General features: G+C 38.9%; 1 protein-coding gene across 7 annotated transcripts in view; it reads right to left on the reverse strand.

Moving 5' to 3' along the window:
* The window catches only part of WDR49 (WD repeat domain 49), a gene marked incomplete at its 5' end in the record, with an annotated part of 130,671 nt that overhangs the window by 491 nt on the left and 107,601 nt on the right, over nt 1-22,579 (reverse strand). For 6 of the 7 annotated variants that reach the window (XM_082741128.1, XM_082741127.1, XM_082741125.1 and 3 more), the window contains 2 exons: nt 18,535-18,708; nt 21,159-21,268. In XM_082741128.1, coding sequence (XP_082597254.1) covers nt 18,535-18,708; nt 21,159-21,268 — 284 coding nt within the window. The remainder of the gene's footprint in view (nt 1-18,534; nt 18,709-21,158; nt 21,269-22,579) is intronic. The other variant, XR_014314317.1, reaches the window with a different exon arrangement.

The raw sequence follows: 22,579 nt of genomic DNA on the forward strand, positions 1-22,579 counted from the left end.
CTGAAGCTCCTGCTATTCCTTTTACTTCAATTTAAATTAAAAAGTTAAATTTTCACAGAGTTTGTTCTATTAATGTATTTATATCATGATAGAGATCCACCATTTCACAGTAGAAGACTAAAGAAGCTTGTGTTTTCCACTTTTGCTTTTTAATCTACTTAACAGCTATCAAAGACTCATAAAAAGCCAAGAACAAATTATTCTGTATTGAAATAAGACAATTAAAATAATCAAAACACAGTTTGACTGTCTGCATGACTAAACAAGTGCATCTGCAATCATGTCTTTGTAAGATTCTTGGATCTGCAGGGATCTGTGGCTTCAGAAAAAAAGAGCCAAATTATCCCCATGAGTGGCTATATTATGCATCAGTGAGAAGTAGAAGGAAATTGTGCCACGCATTCAAGAAAATAATTTTGGCCTTTTGCTTAATTTTATCATTTCAACAAATGTTTACTGAATGTATATTATGCACAATGTTCTATGCTCAGACGTAAATGGGACACAAATATGACTAAGTCACAGACTTTCTTCCAACTGGAAGAAAGGAGGAACAGTGCCCAAATAACCAAAAGTTCAAGTACAATAAGATACAGTTCTCAGAAAATATGAGCAACAGAAGCTGTGGTGAAACATATCAAGAGATTCTAAGAAAATGCAGAGATCAGAGGAAAAGCTTTAAGGATTTAAACACTATTTGACATAGATATTGAAGTCCAGGTAGGATTTTGAGTTGATAAGGACCATGGACATGAGGAAGAGTTGGCAAAGGGGGAAAGAAATGTCAATTAGAGGGAACAGAGTAAATAAATGTGTGGAGAAACAAGAGCCCTTATTTGGATTATTCTGAATAATTCAGTACAATGTGACCGAAGTTCAAAATATAGAGAGAATGAGGTTGGAGCAAGACAAAGGAACACTTTAAATGCTGAGCCCAAGGAATATGACATAAACTACAGAAAAGTTGAACAACCTCACAGTACCATGCCATCTTTATATATTTGGATTGGGGAAAAAAAAAAAAAAACTCTCTCCACTTCCCATGCCAACATGACTGTTTAAGTCAATATCTTTCCACTTTTTCTCTTAGATATTATACAAGAACAACAGGGAAAATGAGAAAAATATAATTTGGCAAACAGACTCCACACGAGTAAAGCCCAAAGATAGAGGTAAATTGCAGCCTGCAAAATGTGGAGAAGGACAAGAGCTCACAGTAGGCAGAAATTATGCAAGATAAAGTGATGAGTATGGAAAGTGTAAGAATGCCAGCTGCCATAGCATCACAGAAAGTTCTAGCAAAAAAGACGTGCACTAAAAATAAGGGGCCCACCCTGTAGTACAAATACTTTATCTCTCATTCATATCGATGGATGTAAACAGAGGTGAATAAGGCTGGAAGCAAAGGCCCTCCACAATACCCCGTATATTCAGTGAAAGAGATGAGGCAAGACTACATAAAGAATCACGCACATGAGCCATTTTTTGCTAAGGACAGTCTGCCCTCACAGGTTGTAAAAATTGAAGGCCATTCAATGTTACAAGCTCTCGCCTCAGAACCTACAAGTTCTACATGTTATAAGCTCTCACCTCAGAACCTACTATAAATTTCAAGTCTAAAAACCCCAACTCATTAAGACTAATAATTAAGAGAGGAAATAAACATTTTTTTAAAAAGTGGCATATCAGGGACATAGAGGACTATAAGCAAAATTAGAACCATAACAAAACGAATTTTAAAAAGAACAGAACTCATCAATACACAGACCACCACCAGAGAAATATTGCCATTGGCCAGATACATACTGAGCACTTCGTCACATATTAAATTTTAAAACTTGAAAGAGCACTTACCTCTGTGAAGCAAGATCACAGAACAGAAGTGAAAGAAGTCAGGAAATGGCACAACAGGAAGTGAGGCAAGTGAGCTGGCAGAACTCAGGAAAAATCTCTCGAGCAAGAATAGACTATGGGGCAACATAATGGGGAGCAGAATTTACAGATGAGAGAAGCAAAAATAATAAGATGAAAAGTAAGAGAAGATATGAGAGAGGAAAGTGATACTGAAAAAGAAATAGATCCAACAACACAAGCATCACATGAGTCCTTCAGAAAGAATGCCAGAGCAGAACAGATGTTTGAAGACATCATGTATGAAGTTTTCCTTACATCAGAGACAATATGACATATACAGAGAGGACATATGGTGGCACCAGGAAGAAGAGAGTGAGAATAGTCAAACAAAGCAAATCTTAGTAAAATTATTAGACTTCAGAGAGATTCACTTGGCAGTCAGACAAAATGATCAAGTCACTCAAAAGGAGAGAAATGGATATCTTACATTACCTATCTTCATAGTAATGATCGATACCAGAAGGCAGTAGAGCAACACCAACAAGGAAATCAAGGAAACAATGTATGAGATATGGGTATGATACAGACTGCCACAAATCTTAGAGTTAAAAAGAGTTTCAACATGTGGGGAATTCAGGGACTAGTGTTTCTAAAAGAACTTTTTGAGGAAATTTCTACAAAATAAATTAGTACATGAATGACTGAGGAAAATTTAGAAAAAGGTTTAGTAGTGAGCCCTGAATGTTTTTAAAAGTAGAAGTGGGATTAAAATAATATTCAGTTTAGGATAACAAAACAGAAGGTAGAAGCCACATGCCTGACAATTCAGAAATGATAAAACTAACAAAAACTGGAAGAGTGAGGGAGAAGCAGCTTTATTCATGATAAATCAGTGACAGCTAAGAGGCAAAGGACTTAAAACAACAAGTCATCATGGCCGTAGAAGTAAATGTAACAAAATAAAATCAGCTCAAAGAAAGATCAAATTATTGAATAAAATTAGTTAGTAGAAAAAAAGAGGAATGAAGAAACATGCTTATTTTATCGTCAGTCAGCATGGATGTAATAGTTACTATCCTAGAAAACTGAAGGGCTAGAAGAATTGTATAAACGTATGAGTATAAAAGTACCACTAGAACAATATATAACAACCTCCTGAAGTAAAAACAACAAAAAAATTACAGATCCAGTGAAAGCTTTAAAAAAGATATAAATAATACATGGCATAAAAGAGTGTGAGAAGTACCAAACCAAAATATCTAACATATTGATCAATTTAAATGTGCCCAATTTCATGATAAAAAAAAAATGACTTTTTAGTTGGATCAAAAGTAAAACCCAACACGCATCTAAAATGAAGTGATTCTAAAAATTTGAAATAGAAGGATTAGAAGAGCATAGCAGGCAAATCGAAACCCAAAGAAAGCAAGAGGTCAAAATCTAAAATCATCAGTATATAGAGAAAACCTCAGAGAATACACAGAGACTTGGACAAGTGGGTGCCAGAAGTAGGTGATACTGGGAACTGGACAAGTCCATATCGAGGAAGTGAGGGAGACTTCTCACTGGATAATTTTTTAGGTGCTCAATATTTGATTAGTGTGTGTTTTGTTTTCTTGCAATAGGACAAAAATGAATAAACCTAGAACTACCTCTTAAGCAAAGCTACAAATGAAAATACTTTGCATTTGCCTAATACCAGCAGTACAAGGTCTAAGGATTTCCGTACATCGGTTGATTCTGTCCCGAATGACTGCAGATTAGCATTTGAGGATCCCAAGTCACTCTGAATGCCTTAGAGCTCTCCTGAGCTCCACTGTGAAAGCCAGAATGTTCCTTTTGAAATAAACTCTCCCGTTTTACTGATATATTTCTCAACTACATGAGGAATTTGCATCAAAATTGACTGGGTTTTAGGACCTTGAACCGATGACTGATAGGCGCTTGCAGATCTAAAGAGAGGCAGTCTTACCTGAATAATTAATTTTTTTGAGTTAAAAACATGATAAGAAAAATTCACATACAGGGGCAGATCCTTGTTCCCTGCACCCAAAGTTTACAATTTGGGGAGGTCTCTAAAATACACGTATATAAAACTACAGATACATAACTATGCATAAAAATAGCTATTTATTGAGAATGAGAAAATCAATCTCAGCAAATTATTGAAGTTTTAGAGTTGGGTCCTTTTCTTCTGAGATCTTCTTTAGGAAAGGCATCTGAAATGCTTACCCAGAAATGCTGCCTGCTTGCAATCTGGCTTCTACTTTTCCCCAGAACACTAAAACTCACAGCAACTACTAATACTCAAAAGAGATGAGGCCCATTAAGCAACCTCCTGGCTTTACTGGCAAACTCTTTCATGTTGCAAAAATGATGTCATTAACCTAACACCTTCTAAACGGGTAATACTGATCAATTCGTCTTACTATTCAGAGTAACAACATCTGCTAGGTTAATGGCATAATGCTGTCATACGATAATGTGAGTGAGTCTGCAATGATTGTGTGAAACATCTAAAAGACCATTAACCGTTTATTGAGCTTGTTTAAGATTATAAAGGAATGTCCTTAACCTTGCTGTGATAACTTGCTTTCTTGAAGTATTAACTGGCAAGGCTAAAGTTCCCAATTATTCAATCAAACATTAATCTAGGTGTTGCTCTGCAGGGATTTTGCTGATGTAATTAAAATCCCTAATCAATGGACTTTAAGTAAAAGAGATTATCCAGGATAATCTGGGTGAGTTTCATGGAGTTTCATTCTGTCCTCTCCTGACTGTCTGAAGAGGAGAGCTTTAGACGGGCGCTCAGTCTGCCCAGGACCTTCCCTTCCTGATTTAGCCCTACTCATTTTGGACTTGCTCAGTCAGCCCTCACAATCCCGTAAGTACATTCCTTGTCATAAATTTCAATATATGGTCCTGCTGGTTCTGCTTTCCTGAACCCTGACTGATACACTTGCCATAAAGTGCACTGTTTATCTCAAGACAATTGTGAAGGGCAAAGTGTTCTCCTCGAGTCAAACTGGTGTGTCAAGGTTGGTGGTTTGTAACTAGAGTCTGTTGGTTATTCCTTGTAAAGAAAACACATGTTTATTCAAAAGTATAGCTTGTCTTAAAGCCCTCTCAATTCCCACATAGGTGCTATGTGGGACCTCAAGTCTCAAACTTCTTGTTTTCTGGGCCAACAACATTTAATCTTAAAGAGTAGTTTTCTTCGAAGGGCTAGTAACAGCTAATGTATATGGCCTCTGAAGGCTTCTATTTACTTAAACTCAAAGTCTTTGTCCAGGCTGCATGGCCCCACATAATGTAATCCCTATCCGCACCCCCCTCAACCTCATCCTGTACTAGTCTCCATCTCTCTCATACTACCCCAGCAACAGTAACTTTCTTTCTGACCCCAGAACACATCAATCCTGTTCTCATCTCAGTAGCTTTATACTTCTGGACCTTGTCCTTGGAGTGTCCTGCCCCTAACACTTCATGAGACTGCTTTTCTGTCTTTCAGATTCCAACAAAAAAATCAGAGGAAACTTCACTGATGCTCCCCTAGTCATGTCTTATCACATTATTGTGCTTTATTTTCTTCATAACTCTTACTAATATCACCATCTAAACTTATCTTCATATACTTATTATCTGTCTCTCCCCAGGGGGATAAACTCAATAAAACCAAAGACCTTGTCTGCCATCAAATCTCATATTCCCAGGGCACCCAACAGGGCATCATGGGAGGACTTCAAAAAATATATGTTTTAATAAATAAACAGGTGAGTGAAGATACCTCCAGGAATACGAATTGGGCTAGGTTTGGTGGGTTCACTTCTCAAAATTTGGAATTCTTGCATTCCAGAGACCCATAATGATGAAAGAAAGATGGTTCACTGTGTCATATAGCCATATATGCATCCACTTGCCACAGCCCTTAAAATCGACATCTAGAGTTATTGGTAACCATTTACACTTACTATTTGTACCTTGGAAAATATGACATTTATACATTCATTACTTCATTCTATAGCTGGCTGCCCAACAAGGTTTGTTATAATGATGCCCAAAAGGTGTTTTAAAAGTAATGAAAATGAAAGATATGGTGGTCATGAAGGTATTAAAACATTTTTTTTATTAAAACATTTTCACTGAAATAAAATGATTTGATAAACTTAATAAAGCAAAGCTGATCTTTTGTCATCTGATGCTTCCCTTGTCCCCTGATTAGCAACTAACTGTATCAGACAAACAATAGTGGCAAACACCTCACAAAGGCACCCTAGCAAGAAAGGACTTGATGGCCATCTAAATAGAAGCACTGCAATGACCAGCTGTTGCTCATCAATGAATATATAGTATTCTGAAAACTTTCTAATTCACATCCTTTATCCTATTTTATTCTAAGTCCTCTAGATAAGTGCTTTTCAAAATACGGTGTGTGCCAGAATTACCCAGAAATCTTGTTAAAAGGTAGATTCTGATTCAATAGATCTGAGTTGGGGCCTGTGATGCTACATTTCTAACATTATCCCAGGTGGTGCTCATGCTGTTATCCACTGGCCATGTCTTGACACCAAGTTTCTCATTCCTGTATCTAGAATCTAGAGCAGTATTACCAAGTTGTCATTTAATTTCAGCAATCACTGAGTAATAATCAGGTAGCAAAGCAACAGATTGTTGGCAGGGTGGTGAGGACTGGTTGAAATTCTTTAACAGTCTTCATATAACTCCTAAATAATTGTAGTTTAGGACCTGTTGAACTTTTTTTTTAAAAGACTCACTTTTTTAAAAATTTTTGATTTTAACTCATTTGGGCCTTATACAGGGATAAAGACTCAATTTTTTTAAGAGCAGTTTTAGGTTTAAGATAAAATTGAAAAGAAGGTACAAATATTTCCCATATATCCCTGCCCCCACACATACTTAGCCTCTCCCTTTGTCAACATCACTCACCAGAATAGTATAGTTTTTTCCAGAGATGAATCTACATTGATTCATCATAATTGCTCAAAGTACATTGTTTACCTATGGGTTCACTACTGGTGGTATACATTTTATAGGTTTGGACAAAAGAGTAATGGCATATATATCCCTCATTGTTTTTTCACCGTCCCTCAAAAATCCTCGGTGCTCTTCCTTTTCATCTCTTCTCCCCTTTTCTGGCAACCACTGCTCTTTTCACCATAGTTTTGCCTTTTCCAGAATGTCATGTATTTGGAATCATCAGTATGTCCTTTCTCAGGCTAGGTTCTTTCACCTAGTAATATTCATTTAAGATTCCTCCATGTGTCTTTTCATGGCTTCATAGCTCATTTCTTTTTAGAGCTGAATAGTACCCCATTATCTGGATGTGCCACAGTTTATTTATATATTCACTTATTGAAGGACATCTTAGTTGCTTCCAAGTTTGGGCAATTATGAATAAAGTTGCTTTAAACATCTATGCACAGGCCTCTGTGTGAACATATGTTTTCAGCTCCTCTGGTTAAATACCAAGAAGCTTGATTGTTGGAATATGTGGTAAGAGTATGCTTCCTTTTGTAAGAAACTGCCAACTGTCTTCCAAAGTAGCTGCATCATTTGGCCTTCCCACTAGCAACGAATGAGTTCCTGTTGTTCCACATCCTCATCAACATTTGGTATTGTCAGTGTTCTGGATTTTGGCCATTCTAATAGGTGAACAGTGATATCTCACTGTTGTTTTACTTTGCATTTCCCTGAAGACATAGTGGAACATCTGTTGAACCTTTTAAAAATGTTTTTCACATATTAATGATGTCTGTCTTCTAGGATCCAAATTTTGATATGTATGTGTGTGTGTGTGTGTGTGTGTGTGTGTGACTTTCAAGATGATTTGTGCCATTATATAAAGATATAAATAATAGGAAGGAATTCCACTTCTAAGATGTCTCTTTTATCCTCATTCTTTAGGTATCTAAAATTTCCTGGAGTATATCACATGTAACAATCTCTCACTTCTTACTTAGAATGAATATATCTATATATGCTTTCTTTTTGTATTATAATTATTTGTTCCAATAAGAACTTTTCCAGAAATATCAGGGACTTTCTTTCTTTTTGGTACTACATTTAAGATTATATCCAAAAGCAAAGATACAGTGAGTTAGATTTTTACCAGCAGTCTATGTGCATATTTTCATCTATAGTTTAAGAACTATATAGAGAATTTTGTGTCGCAATGAAAACCACAAATTGTCAGATCCACCATTTTTTAATTATTTTGTCCCTCTTTTTAAATTGCGGGTTACCAATGGATACACAAATTCTGTCTCACCTGGTAGAGTTTTAATTGACTTCCTCTCCTTCTTTGGAAACACCAGTTTCAGAACCGACCTGTAGACTGGACTGGAGATTTTTTTTTTTTTTTTTAATTTGTCAGAGAGAGAGAGCAAGCACAGGCAGGCAGAGTGGCAGGCAGAGGCAGAGGGAGAAGCAAGCTCCCTGCCGAACAAGGAGTCCGATGTGGGACTCGATCCCAGGATGCCGGGATCATGACCTGAGCTGAAGGCAGCCACCTAAACAACTGAACCACCCAGGTGTCCCTAGACTGAAGATTATTAACATGAACAAATTTTCCATTCTTACAGATGTGCAGTTCTTTCAGTTTCATTTAGTTTCTGACTACAATAGTCCAAAGTAAGCCTCCCCATTCTTCTCACACCTGACTACAACTGAGAACCAGAACTTGACAGCTCAAATCCCTGTCTAGACCCTACATGCCTGTAGCTGTCCTTTTCTCACAGGATCTCCAGAACTCAGAACAACTGACCTTTCTCTAACTCACAATGTATGATTCAACTGGTTTTACAGAAGCAACACCAAAAAGAACCCTTGAAAGACCACTTCTGAGACTCTGCTTTGTCCCCCCAGAAGGTTTATGATAACCTCTGGGTTGTTCCATGATGAGCAATATTTCCAGAACAAAAGCAGGGGACTGACAATTTCAAACTTTACCTGAGCCCTGCACTCCTGGAAAGCAGAGACAGTTAAGAAATTCCTCTTCTCTTTCGTGTCATACTCTGAGATAAGACCCTCTGTACCCTTCCCCAGAAGTCTAGTAGAACTCACGGATGCATGAACCTGCCTCTGTAACAGCTCAAGCCTGTTTCCTTTTCTCTCAGAGTTCCTCTTTAACAAATACTCTCCCTATGCAATAGCCTGCAATAAAATTATCTCTTTAATTGTCCCACTCATTTTGTCTCTGACAGAACAACAACAAGAACCATATAATTCACCTGAGGTACCACTAATGCAGCATTTTCCCTACAATGAAAATTTTTAAAGATTTTACAGATACAGTATGAATGGGTTCTAGGGATTTGCAGGCGAAACCTGACCCAAAGACATTTCTAAGTCTTTGCCAGGTTTTTGAATAAGGCATATGAAAGAGGGGTTTCAAGCTGTTTGAGAACCCACAGGGAACAACTTGGAAGCTAAAGAGAGAGTATGAAAGATGTTTTAACTTGAAAGGAAAAGAAAGAGAATACAAAAGGACATTAAAAACCCAGTAGGTAAGACTAAAAAGTCACCAGGGGATTATGGAGTGTTTGAAAACTGTCCCTAGTTCCAAGTGATAGTTTAGAATATTGAAAGTAAGTCTGGCAGAATGCCTCTCATCACACAATTGCCAAATAACCTTCCACACACTGTAATTTTGGGGATTGCAGGAGTGTGTGTAAAATGCAGCACAAAGATCTAAGGTAGACTGTGGTAATGAAAATGTGGAGGGGGGTATGTTGGTAATTGAGTTTTTTAAGTGCTGTTTTACAATAACATTTTTTTTTTAATCCAGCGGCATCCTCCTGAAAAGGAGATGGACAATTTTCAATGAAAGTGATAAAAATGGGTAATATTATAGCAAAATGGCTGATTTCATAAATAAGTATAAGAATAAGCTGCCTAGGGGCACCAGGGTGGCTTAGATGGTTAAAGCCTCTGCCTTCGGCTCAGGTCATGATCTCAGGGTCCTGGGATCGAGCCCTGTATCTCTGCACAGCATGGAGCCTGCTTCCTCCTCTCCCTCTGCCTGCGTTTTTGCCTACTTGTGATCTCTCTCTCTCAAATAAATAAATAAAATCTTAAAAAAAAAAAAAAGAATAAGCTGCGCAGGTGATTCCTTTCCATGCAGTTTTCCCTCCTTTCCCTATGATCCTCTGTGCTATTCCTTATATTCCACATATCAGTAAAACCGTATGATCATTGTCTTTCTCTGATTGACTTATTTTGCTCGGCATAAGACAACCCATGAGCGACTCTCAACTACACAGGGAACACCCTGAGGGTTGCTGGAGGGGAGGTGGTGGGCGAGGTTGGGGTAATAGGGTGATGGGCATTAAGGATTAAGGCTTGTGATGGGATGAGCATTGGGTGTTATAAGCAGCTGATCAATAACTGAACTCTACATCTGAAACTAATAATGTGCTATGTGTTGGCCAACTGAATTTACAAAAAAGAACACGCTGCCTAGGGAACATGATTTGAACGCTATTTGAACAAGGGAGATGACACCTAGAAATAGTAACAACACGAACAACTGAATAACGTGGACACTCCTCATGCAGGGCCCATCTCTTACTAGTTACATGGGACCAGCTAAGTCATTTTAACTCTTCAGGTCTATGCTCCAGATTCCTTATGTCAATGCCAGAGTTTAGGCCACAGACTCCTCTTACAGAAAATAAGGACAATAATAACTTCCATAGCATAAAGCTGTTAAGTGGAATAATATTGGAATATTAACAGTAAGATACTATCAATAAAGAAAATGTATCAAATTCTTATTAAGTATCAGGTCCTATGCTAGGGGCTTCACCTATATTATTTCACTTAATGTTCACAGCAACCTTACGAGGGCAGTAACTAATAAGATGCCCATTTTTAGTTGAAGAGACTAAGGCACGGGAAGTTCAACTGACCTGTTCAAAGTCATACAGCTAGCAAGCGGTAGAATCTTGATTTGAAGACGAGGGTATGCTTGAAATATTGCCTTTACACCATTATTGTTTGGAGTCTCCCAAGTTCTATTCCCTTTATAAGTGGAAATTCTCCCAAAAGACAACCATAGCTGTTAATACCTTATAACGTAATGGGAATACGGACTGCAATTTCAAAAGATCCAAAATAAGGTAAAAGGTCAGGGAAAAAAGCATGAAAATACAGTTAAGACGATAATGTGCCAGTTATCGATATATTGCCCCTCAGCTCCAAATCCACTCTTCACGGCTTACTTTGGCATAATGGACTAGAGCCCTGTAAATCTCTCTTTTGCCAGTTGGTTGATGCTGATCCCTGTCACGAGAGGACCCTAGATGTCACTGGAGAAGTAGATTTCTCTCCCAGGCGGGTACCCGGGTCACCAGGCTCCTGCAGTGCAGTTTCTCTAGCACTTAGCATGATTTCCCCCAGGACCACATCCACACAGAGGCTTTCCCAGCTCCAGACGCCCATTGTACAAGCATGGCGACCCCAGAGCCCAGAACTAGCAGCCTTCTTGTCACCTGTCTGGCACCGCCTGGTGAATGCTTGAATGCTTTCCTGCTTACCCCAAGAGGGAAGTCGATGTCTGCCAGTATGACTCCTCCCTGTGAACAGCCTCCCCTGTACTCTTTTGGTGGCTTTCTAGTGAGTTCAGAGAGGCAGCCCTTCCCTGTGGATGGCTTCCCATGTCACCCGAGAGTAGAATATCGGCAGTTCTGCCTGCGGCTGCTCTGCCACCTCCCCATCCAGTGAGATACGGGCGAGCCCTCTCCCGTGGGGTCTGGGTGACTGCCCTGGCTAGGAGGGGCATCTTCCTCCGTCTCCCTCAGGTTTGAGGGTGCAGTGGCTGTTCTTTAGATCTGATATTCCTGTGTTCTTTAGAGTTCTCTTTACTTTCTACTAGCCAATTTTCTACAACACCCATATATTACAGCTAAAATCAGAACAAGAAAGTGAACATAACAAGACCATAAACTCTGAAACATGTCTATACTTGCTCTTCAGTTACCGCCCTTCTTTCCTACTATAGTCAGTTTCTTGGAAAAGTGTGAGTTTTTCTCGGTTGATGTCCCACAAGCACCTCCACCTCAACATATATTAAAAACCATCTCTAAACCATCTTCTTCTCTTATATTTCCTCTCTTAATAATAGTCTCCCTTTTTGGACATAGTTTTCCAAGCTAGAAACCTGAGTCATACATGTGTTCACATCTCATCAAGGCACATAACCCTTTAAATTCAATCTCCTTAACATGTTTCAAATTTGCTATTTCCTTTCTAGGGTCTCCTTATCTTCAAAATAATAACACATACCATTTCATGAATGTACTAGTCACTGTGCTAAAGTCAGCTGTAGCATACAACTTCAAAATCAGGCATGGTTAGCCCCATTTTATACATGAGAGAGCTGAGACTTAGATGCTTATGTAATTTGTCCATAAACAACTAGTGGAAGTCAAAGTAAGGATTCTAACGCAGAGCGCCAGCTGCAAACAACTAGCTCCCAGTACTATAATATGCAGCCTTCCGTCCAGTCCCATTACAAAGCATTTATTACACAGTTTCCAAAAAGCTTTCTAAAACTGGTCATATCAGTTTCCTGTTTTAAACACTTCAATAGAAAAAATTTTTTTTTTTTTTAATTTGGGAGAGAGCATGAGAGGGTAGAAGGTCAGAGGGAGAAGCAGACTCCCTATGGAGTTGGGACCCCGATGCAGGACTCCATCCCGGGACGCTGGGATCATGACCTGAGCTGAAGGCAGCCACTCAACCCACTGAGCCACCCAGGTGCCCCTCAATAGAAATTTTGGTTTTGGACAGGAATTTTTTTTAAGAGTTCATTTCACCTTTACTTTTGAAGAATATTTTTTGCTGAGTAAAAAATTTTAGGTTGGGATGTTCTTCCCACCCCACCCCCCACCTTCCTTCATTACTTTAAAAATGGTTTCTCCAATGTATTCTGGGTGACATGGTTTCTGGTCAGATGTAGGCTATCATTCTTGCCTTTATTCTTCCTCCTTTTGGTTCTCTAGTGATTACTGAGGCTTTTCTTTATCACTACTTTCAAAAACTTATTATGATGCATTATTATTTTTTTATATATTTTTCTTGGGTTTCCTTGAGTTTTTGTAATGTCCACTTATAATTTGGATAGAATTTAATAGGTAGTGGTATGTCATCCTTCTCACTGCACCAGAGAGAAAAACAAACAAAAAAAAGGTAAATTACAGAAATTAATATTTTAAAATCTATCAGAGGGTGATAGAAGCAAAGATTATCAAATTAAAATTCTGGAGCTGGCAGAACCCTTCTTAGATGGGCTAAGATTGCCAAATATTTTCTTCCCTCTGAGGATTTATTGTGTCTGGGTATTGCTAAGGAACAGGATTGCCATAGACAAAGAGACCTTTCTCAGGGGATGTAAAAATCAAAAGAGTTTTGACAACTGTGGGTTGGTGTGATATGCTGGAATCTAGAGAAACTCCATAATTATGGCTAGTAATCCCTATAGATGTTTTCTGAATGCTAGGGTGATAGAGACTGTGGATTGGACTGGAGAAGCAAAGTAATATTCCCTGTAAACTTTCAGTACTTAGGAGACAATATACCAATAAAAGAAGAAGCTTAAAACAGACATTTGAAATCAGAAATGGACTAAATCTAACTAAAGCTTTAACCAAGCACTGACCGAGCTCAATTCCTAATTGAATTAATATGATCTGCCCTTCAGGTTCTCTGCCCAATTAAGGAAAAGGTAAACTATCTCTGGGAGAAAATAACATTAATTTTAGTATCTATAGATCAGACATACGTAATTTCTGTCATACAATTTTAAAAAATGTACAAAAATTATAAGACTTGCAAAGGAGAAGGAAAACCATAAGGAAAAAATAGACAATATAGAACCAGATCCCAAGATCATTCAGATATTGACATTAACAAGCCAGAGCTTTGGAATTTCTGTTATAAATGTATTAAAACAAGAAATTTTGACAAAATGGATGAAAACATGAGTAATTTCAACTGAGAATTAGAATCTACATAAAAAGGGTTTCAAATGGCATCCTAGAACTGAAGAAAATGTGTATGTGAAATCTGAAATTGGGAACTGACCACATGAGTTTAAGAGCAGACAGGCAAAGACAGGGTTACTGAATGCAAAGCAAAGACTAGTCAATATAAAGTACCCAAAATAAAGCCCAGGAAGAAAATAAAATGGACAGATGAGAAGAATGTAAGAAACATTTATATTTATGACGTAAAGAATGTCTAACATGCAAATTTGAAATCCCAGAAGGACAGAAGATTTAGAATTAGAAAGAAACAATATTCAAAATGATAATGGCTGAGAATTGTCCAAAATTGAAAAAAAGATTTAATTGAGAATTCCTATCAACCCCAAACAATATAAAGACTGAGAAATGTGTATTTATATCCATCATGATCAAACTGCTCAAAACTAAAGATAAAGAAAAAAATCTTTAAAGAAGCCAGATTTTAAAAAAAGAAGAAGGTATTACATTCAAAGAAGCCACAATAATATTAAGAGCTGAATTTTATTTTTTTTTCTTTTAAAGATTTTATTTATTTATTTGACAGACAGATCACAAGTAGGTGGCGGGGGCGGGGGGGGGGGGAAGCAGACTCCCTGCCGAGCAGAGAGCCTGATGTGGGGCTCAATCCCAGGACCCCAGGATCATGACCTGAGCTGAAGGCAGAGGCTTTAACCCACTGAGCCACCCAGTTGCCCCAAGAGCTGAATTTTAAACAGGAATTATGGGAGCAAGGAAACAATGGGACACGATCTTTAAAAAGCAGAAAGGGAAAAGAGCAACAACAACAAAAAAAGCCCAACACTACTATTTAGAGTTTTAAACGCAGTGACAATATCCTTCCAAAACCAAAATGAAACAAGTGCATTTTTCAGACACATAAAAGCTGGGGAAATTACTCACCAGCCGATCCACGTTATAAGAAATACAGCAGGACATTCTTCAGGCTGAAGAAAAATAATCTCAGTAGAAGCTTACTGTTACAAGAAGGAATAAAGAGAACAGAATAGAGTATTGTAAACTCTGGAGAAATCACTAAAAGAGTCATACAAAGAGATACAAAAACAGAAGAATTAATAGAAGAGATGAAATGGAATAATTCAAAATACTTGACTAAAACATTCCAATGGGCCCTCCTTTCTGATAAAATAAATGCTAGGGTCTTCAGCATAGTACAGTAGGTGCTCCATGATCTGGCCCTCATTTACCTATCTAGCCTTAATTCTGCCATGCCCCTTCTAGAACCAACCATTTGGAACTATGTGTAGCTCACTTAGCACTCCTTACTCATACTACCTTTCATTTGCATAAGCTACTCCTTTGTCAGAAATATCATTCCCCTTTTTTTCTTTCCTGACTAATAGCAACTTGACTTTTGGTGTCTAGCTTGATCTAACCAGATTTCTCCAAAAAAAAAAAATCTATGAATCTCTATGTGGTCCCATGGAAGCCAGTGCATATCTTTATCACAGCCCTTGGTGTAAAACGTAATTATTCATTTCCTTACCTATTTTGCCAACTAGTCTTCAAGATCTCTGAAGCCTGGGCCTCTTACATGCTAAATCTTTGTCTCCAGCGTCCAGCACAGAGACCAGCCTGTGCACAGATGCATTCAGTATCTACCTCAGAAAAGGCTAAAGATAGGGGCACCTGGGTGGCTCAGATGGTTAGGCTTTTTTTTGCCTTCATCTCAGGTCATGATCCTGACATCCAGGGATCGAGCCCCACATCAGGCTCCTTGCTTAGCTGGGAGTCAGCGTCTCCTTCTCCCTTTGCTGCTCTCCCTGCTCATGCTCTCTCTCTCTCAAATAAATAAATAAAAGAAATCTTAAAAAAAAAAAAAAAAAAGGAAAGGCTAAATACATACGTGAGCAAACATTATTGCAGTATCTGCTAGTTGAACACGATAGGATATCATACAAAGCCTGTTACAGTCCTCTGTCATCCTCAAGTCCTTGATTTCTAAAAAGCACACCAGTACCTCAAACTCAACATATTCTAAACTCTACTCATGTGTGTCAGACTCACTTACCTAATGTCTCCCAGTGCAACTACCTTGAAATCATGTAGATTTCTGTCCTACTGCATCCCTGATATGCCTTTCCTTACACTATTTCCTTGATCTTGACTTATTTTCCTCCTCCTTCACCCTGTGAACTCCTACCCTTCCTAAGTGTGTGACCGCCACTCGGCACTGCTTCTTATGCCCCAGCCACAGCTGGTCTGGCTTCTCCCTCGGTGTGTCCACAGAACATGGTGTCACATGTCATGCATTCCATTGTCCTCAAAGTCTGCATCTGTCTCTCCCTGACATTGATGGAACTTTAAGAAAAAAAGAACTATTTTCATTTGCAGAGAAGGCAGGTAACTGGAAATACTGAAAAGAGAGGAAAGGATAAAAAGCTGAAGAAGAAAATTTTTAAAATTTGTTTTAAATCTTTAAAAACAAATAAACAAACAAAAAACTGTAGGGCACCCGGGTGGCTCAGTCGTTTAAGCCTCTGCCTTCAGCTCAGATCATGATCTCAGGGTCCCGGGATCTGGCCCCGCGTCGGGCTCTCTGCTCAGCTGCTCAGCGGGGAGCCTGCTTCCTCCAACTTTCTCTGCCTGCCTCTCTGCCTACTTGTGATCTGTCTGTCAAATAAACAAATAAAATCTTAAAAAAAAAAAAAAAGAAAACTGTGGAAATTACAGGAAAAAATTATATTGCAAAATTCCAGGAGGAAAAAAAAAAAACTTCTTTGAAAATGTATTACAGTATTTTAGGTATGTCTATTCAGCCATCTACCCCCCACCTCCCCCACACACATCCACCTACCCATAGAGAAGAATTCTGCTGTTGCAGACTGTTCAAGGCTCCTCACAGGAGTGCGGGAGCTTGCACCGTGAGTAGAGGTGTTTGCTGCCCTCACTGTTGACCTCTCCCTCTTTCTTGCTCCCCAGCTTTTGCATACTCCCTGTCTTCTATTCCTCTTCCCTCAGTTCTGATTGCTCCATCTTGGTTCCCTCCCCTGTAAATGTCCTATGTCTCTACTGTCTTTTTTTTTTTTTTTTTTACAGATTTTATTCATTTAAAAGAGAAAGAAAGAAAGGGATGGGGAGGGGCAGAGGGAGAGGAAGAAGCAGGCTCCCCCCTGAGCAGAGAGCCTGACAAGGGGCTCCATCCCAGGACCCTGCCCGAGATCACGACCTGAGCTAAAGGCAGATGCTCAACCGACTGAGCCACCCAGGCACTCCTAGGTCTCTACTGTCTTTACACTTTGTCCTTGTTCTGTGGATCTTTTCTTACTGTCTGTTCCCCAGATTCTCTTCTGTCTGTGACTCAAGAGGATAAGTACCTCTTGTGTTTGTTCTTAAAAAATGAATCCTCCTGAGATTAGGGAGGTACAGGGTGATAGACTGAAAGCCCTGTCAGATGCACAAATGGTTATGTAGAGCCCTGAAGTTTACGGATTCATGGTTTTAAAAGAAATGAGCAGAAAACATTAGATGAACTTCGAGAGACCAGATAAATGATTATAAGTTTAGAAAAGAAAAACTCTTGAGTAAAGGCAAAAGGAAGCTGATAATAATTAGACTGGAAACTATGGCAATGAGGAATGACAGCTGTACTGTGCACACAAGTGGAATTTAAAAAAAAAAAAAAAAAAGTTGACCAGCTGTTTTTCTTTCCCATAGGGAATCCAGCGAAGACAAGCGGCTAAAACGTCCTCCAGTGTGGACATAGAGAAATGCCTCCCTCCTACAAGGGTTATCCTGTCTCAAGGATGATGCTGACCTCTCATCTCAGAGGATTTGAAAAGTTTAGAAACCACAGATCTCAGATGGTTCGAGTTTAGTTCTGACCTTTTGACTGTGACAAGTTGGAAATATGCGCTTTTCATTAATTATTTTAAATGAGTTCCCTGCAGTGTCCATATGCTCTCTGAGTGCGTCACTGAGATTCAGGTTGGGTTTCCTGCACCCCCTTAGGGCCTCTCCATTGCAGGTAGGATTTCTGCACAGAAACTGTTCTTCAAATTCCTAGCAACTTGGAAGGCTCTAACCATCTGAAAAAGAGAGCATTCTTTTGCACACCTTGTTCCTGAATCTTCAGAGATCGTGCACTTCTATTTTTCTGAGAGAAGCTTTCTTGTCCTTTCGTTATCTAAGCCCAGCACTGCAGCTGGAAGTCTCTAATACAATGTGCATTAAGTAGCCTCTATTTATAGTATTCCATCCGCAAAGAACAAAAAACCAGATCCTCAGAGACTCTGTTCTCAAGCAGCCTTAGGATAGCTCTGTCTCTGGCATCAGTTTTGAAAATGGAGATTATCTGGGGGAAGGGGTTCTCATTCGGGGCAGGCTCGTAATATATATTCATGGCATTCTGACTTCAGAAAAGTGACAAAATAAAAATATTCTTTTAATGTATCCCAGCCTGTTGGCTGCCCTTTTTGAGAGCACAGATCAGCAGCTGAGCTATAAATCTTAACAGTCAAACCACGCTTCCTTTCAAGGCAACCTACAAGGCAAACATGTTACATGTTACTTCCATGCTCTCCGACTGGTTTTTGTTTTTTGTTTTTTTTTTTTTTTTGAGTGGTTGAATGTAATGGGGAGAGAGTCCTGAAGGGAATGGCGGCTGAGGACTTACTTTCAGAGAGCGATGGAGGCTCTGGAATTTGGGAACGCTCCTCCTCTGGCTTTTCCCTAAAGTATTTCTCCGGGTCCAGAAGGAAAGCTGGTTTCTTCACTTCGGGCAGTTCTTTCAGGGCTCCGATGCTTAACGACCTAAACGCACCTTCGTAACAGCAGGTTTTAGGGGAGGCTAGGAACAAAATACAGTATCATTAGTTCCTCAGAAGGAGCTAGCTCATTTCCAAGTTAACTTCTGAAAATCTAACCTTCCTGTTACTCAGCGGCTACAGCTGAGGCGATCAGCAAACCTTATAAACACAGCTGTTCATGATAAATCCGCGGCCCTTTGATTAAAAGGGACCAAAAGGAACTTGAGGCTCCCCTTTTGTTTATTCTTTGTGTTCTTTTGCTATTTTCCCTTGAAACTGTGTATTCTGCAGTTTCGGGAAAGCTCCAGTTTCTCTTTTATCTACCGGGAAACTGCATCTTTTGTAAGATGGAATCTTGTTTTTAGCGTTTTACAACATACCTAAAATTTTGAATTTGCAGGTACTTTTTAATTTTGCTAACGTGTAAACCAGAGCTGTGCTATTGTATTAAAGATGCACACAGTGAGGTGATGGAAAGGAAAGCTCCTTTAGTCATGCACATAAAAGCAAAGTCTTGGACAATGGGAAAAAGTTTTCTTTTTGCTTTACAGGGTAAAATGGAAAAAGCTTCATTCAAGATGTGATTTTAGGTTTGACTGTTAGTCCTGCAAAGGTGGGAACTGTGTTTTTGTCATTGTGGTGGCTCAATATCTAAGGAAAATGAACCAAAACATAGTCAGCACTTGCTATGGGACAAGTCATGTGCTGTCCGAGGTTCTCAAACGCAACCAGGCCTCGCAGTCACCTAAAGGGTTTGTTAAAGCATTAGCGGCTATATATCCCTCCCATTGCTGGTTTAGTAGGATAGGGATGGGGCCCCGGGCTGTACATTTCTAAGTTCCAGGTGATGCTCATGATGCCAGCCATGGGACATACTTTAACAATCAACATGTTATGTCAAACCAAAAGAGAAATCTCCACAACCTGTAAAATGTCATTCTGCCCTTCTAACAGATGAGGAAATCAAAGCTCAGGATACTTTAATAACTTGCCTGAATTTGCCTACCTAGTAAATAATAGACATTGGACTTAAGCTCAAGTATGTTTCACTTCAAAGGTCATGCTCCAAGGTATAGTAGTAATAATAATAACAGTAACATAAGTAATTAGTAATTGGATCAAGCTTCCATAATATACCAGGCACTGTTGTAGGTACTTTACACATATTATCTCATGTAACCCTGACAAAAAGACCTACGGAGTAGGTTAGATTATAAATGTGCACCAAATATTAAATAATGGTGTACATTTGACAGCAAAATTTCAGTAGAAATTCTAAAATTAACATATCTCTTCTATGAAATTACCACTACCCCTTGGACATAAATTTATACAGGATTGGCAGTGAGTGAAATATTTTCCTATGATGGAGTTTTGGAAATTATTCTCACTACACTTCTCTTTTTATTTTTTTAAAGATTTTATTTATTCATTTGACAGACAGAGATCACAAGTAGGCAGAGAGGCAGGCAGAGAGAGAGGAATGGAAGCAGGCTTCCTGCTGAGCAGAGAGCCCGACTTGGGGCTCAATCCCAGGACCCTGAGATCATGACCTGAGCCGAAGACAGAGGCTTAACCCACTGAGCCACCCAGGTGCCCCTACACTTCTCTCTCTCTCACTTTTTTTTTTTTTAAGATTTTATTTATTTATTTGACAGACAGAGATCACAAGTAGGCAGAGAGGCAGGCAGAGAGAGAGGAGGAAGCAGACTCCCCGCTGAGCAGAGAGCCCGATGTAGGGCTCAGTCCCAGGACGCTAGGATCATGACCTGAGCTGAAGGCAGAGGCTTTAACCCACTGAGCCACCCAAGCGCCCCCACACTTCTCTTTTTAAAGATTCATTTATTTGAGAGAGAGAGAGAAAGAGTGTGTGTGTGTGTGTGTGTGTGTGTGTGTGTGTAGAGGGGCAGAGGAAGAACATTCTCATGAAGATTCCCATTGAGCCTGACTCAGGGCTGGATCTCATGACCCTGAGATCATGACCTGAGCTGAAGCCTAGAGTCAGATGCTTAACCGACTGAGGCACTCAGGTGTCCCTATTACTATACCTCTAAACAATACCCTTCAGTCTGATAATTTTTTTGTTTTAATTATCTTTTTTTATAATTCTTTCTCTGGTTAGCCCAAACTAAGCTCATATCAGGCTTCTTAGAGCAAAAAGAGCTTTTATTTATTTTCATCTCTTAAACACTTATGGGAGAGAATTGACGTTCTGTCCCAACCCTATTCTGGAAACTATAATGGACAATTTATGTGTGTTTTCTGGCTTAGACCTTCTACTCTTGTCATTTATATGCTGTGCAGCCTTGGAAAAATCATTGATGTCTCTGAGGCTCACTTTCCTCCTTTGTCAAACAGAGATCACAGGATTTTCCCTTCCCATTTATTAAGGAATACCAGCATACCAGGCACTCAAAGCAGCTATTTGTCATATTCATACCAATCTATAAAATAATAACACGATTAAAATAAGTCAAGAGTGATTACTTACTGGATGATTTTTGCATAACTTTACCATTGTAAAGGTTACATGTTTTTTCCATAAAGATATTTCGTTCCTTATATTTTATACCTGAATTTGTGACTTCTGATGGTCTGACACTGGAAGAAAATAATACATGATAAAATGAAATATCAACCACAAAGGATGAATAGGCACTTTTAGGCTTTAAATACGTATCTTACTTTGACAAAAAAAAAAAAAGTTAAAAAAAAATCCCTCTATACTGTGGACCTAAGTGATGACATTTGTTTATACTAATCAAGTCATATCTTTGAATAAAATGGCTGCTAGCCCAGGTAATGAGATAAAAGGGTAGGAGCCAGAGAGGCCAATAGGCTAGTTAAGCAAAGATTCCCATAGCAACTGGAAGGTCAGAGAAAAAAATTACACAGAAGAAAATTTCACAGAAGCACACACTATTCTTGCTCTGTGTGTAAATTATATGGGCTAATCGAAGGTATGTATCCACACTGGTACGTACCCAGTGTGAGGCCTGGCTCTTCACGTATGGTATCCAAAAATGCAAAAAAAGTTCAGTATTTTTGAGGCTTATCTTATGAATCTATGGGAAATTTTAGATCAGCTCGAATCCATGGAAAAAGTGTTATCAATAAAACAGAGGAAGTGAAATCATTACATCGTTGTACATAATTCCTGTCAGAAAATAGGAAATGGTCTCAACTACATTTAACATTCACTATATAGACCTCTCCTTTAACAGTAACAAATTTTATTGCCCAAGATCATTATTAGTCTCTTGGAGGCTTCAGGTCAGAAAACACACCCATTTTTCAAATAATTACTGGGAACCCTGGGGCATGCCGTCTCCCTGCTGCCTCCCTTCCTAGCATCTGCTAGCCCTCCTGCTGACTGATCTCCCACCCCCTAAATTTCATTCACAGTTCTCTTGCCTCCTGAGTAGCTGGAGAACTTCAAGAGGTTTCCTATACTCATAGCCCCAATTCCCTGCTCTACACAGTGAGTTACTCACTGTGGTTTCAAAGGAGAGGAGTTGGGTGGCTGTTTGGCGATGCGCCTAATAAATAACACTATTCAATAAATGTCCATTTCCTTCCCTCCTTTCCCTCTGTTCTATTTGGACTGTATTTCCCAAATTCAAGAGTTTAAAATATCAATACAAGTGAAATTAAGTCTATGTATCTCAAAGTTAGTATTGTGTATTATTTATATAGCTTTAAGTAGCAATTTATTGATTGCTTTTTTTATACATAAATAAACTTTTCATTTTGGAGTTGTTTTAGATTTACAGAAAAGTTGTGAAGATAGAATAGCACAGAGTCCTGATATATCCCTCACCCAGCCATCCCTCTAGTTAACATCTTATATTACCAGTTATCACAACTAAGAAGCCAATTTGGTACATGACTATTAACTGAACTCAATATTTT

Source organism: Mustela nivalis, assembly GCF_964662115.1.
Source record: "Mustela nivalis genome assembly, chromosome: 1".
NCBI classification, from domain to species: Eukaryota; Metazoa; Chordata; class Mammalia; order Carnivora; family Mustelidae; genus Mustela; species Mustela nivalis.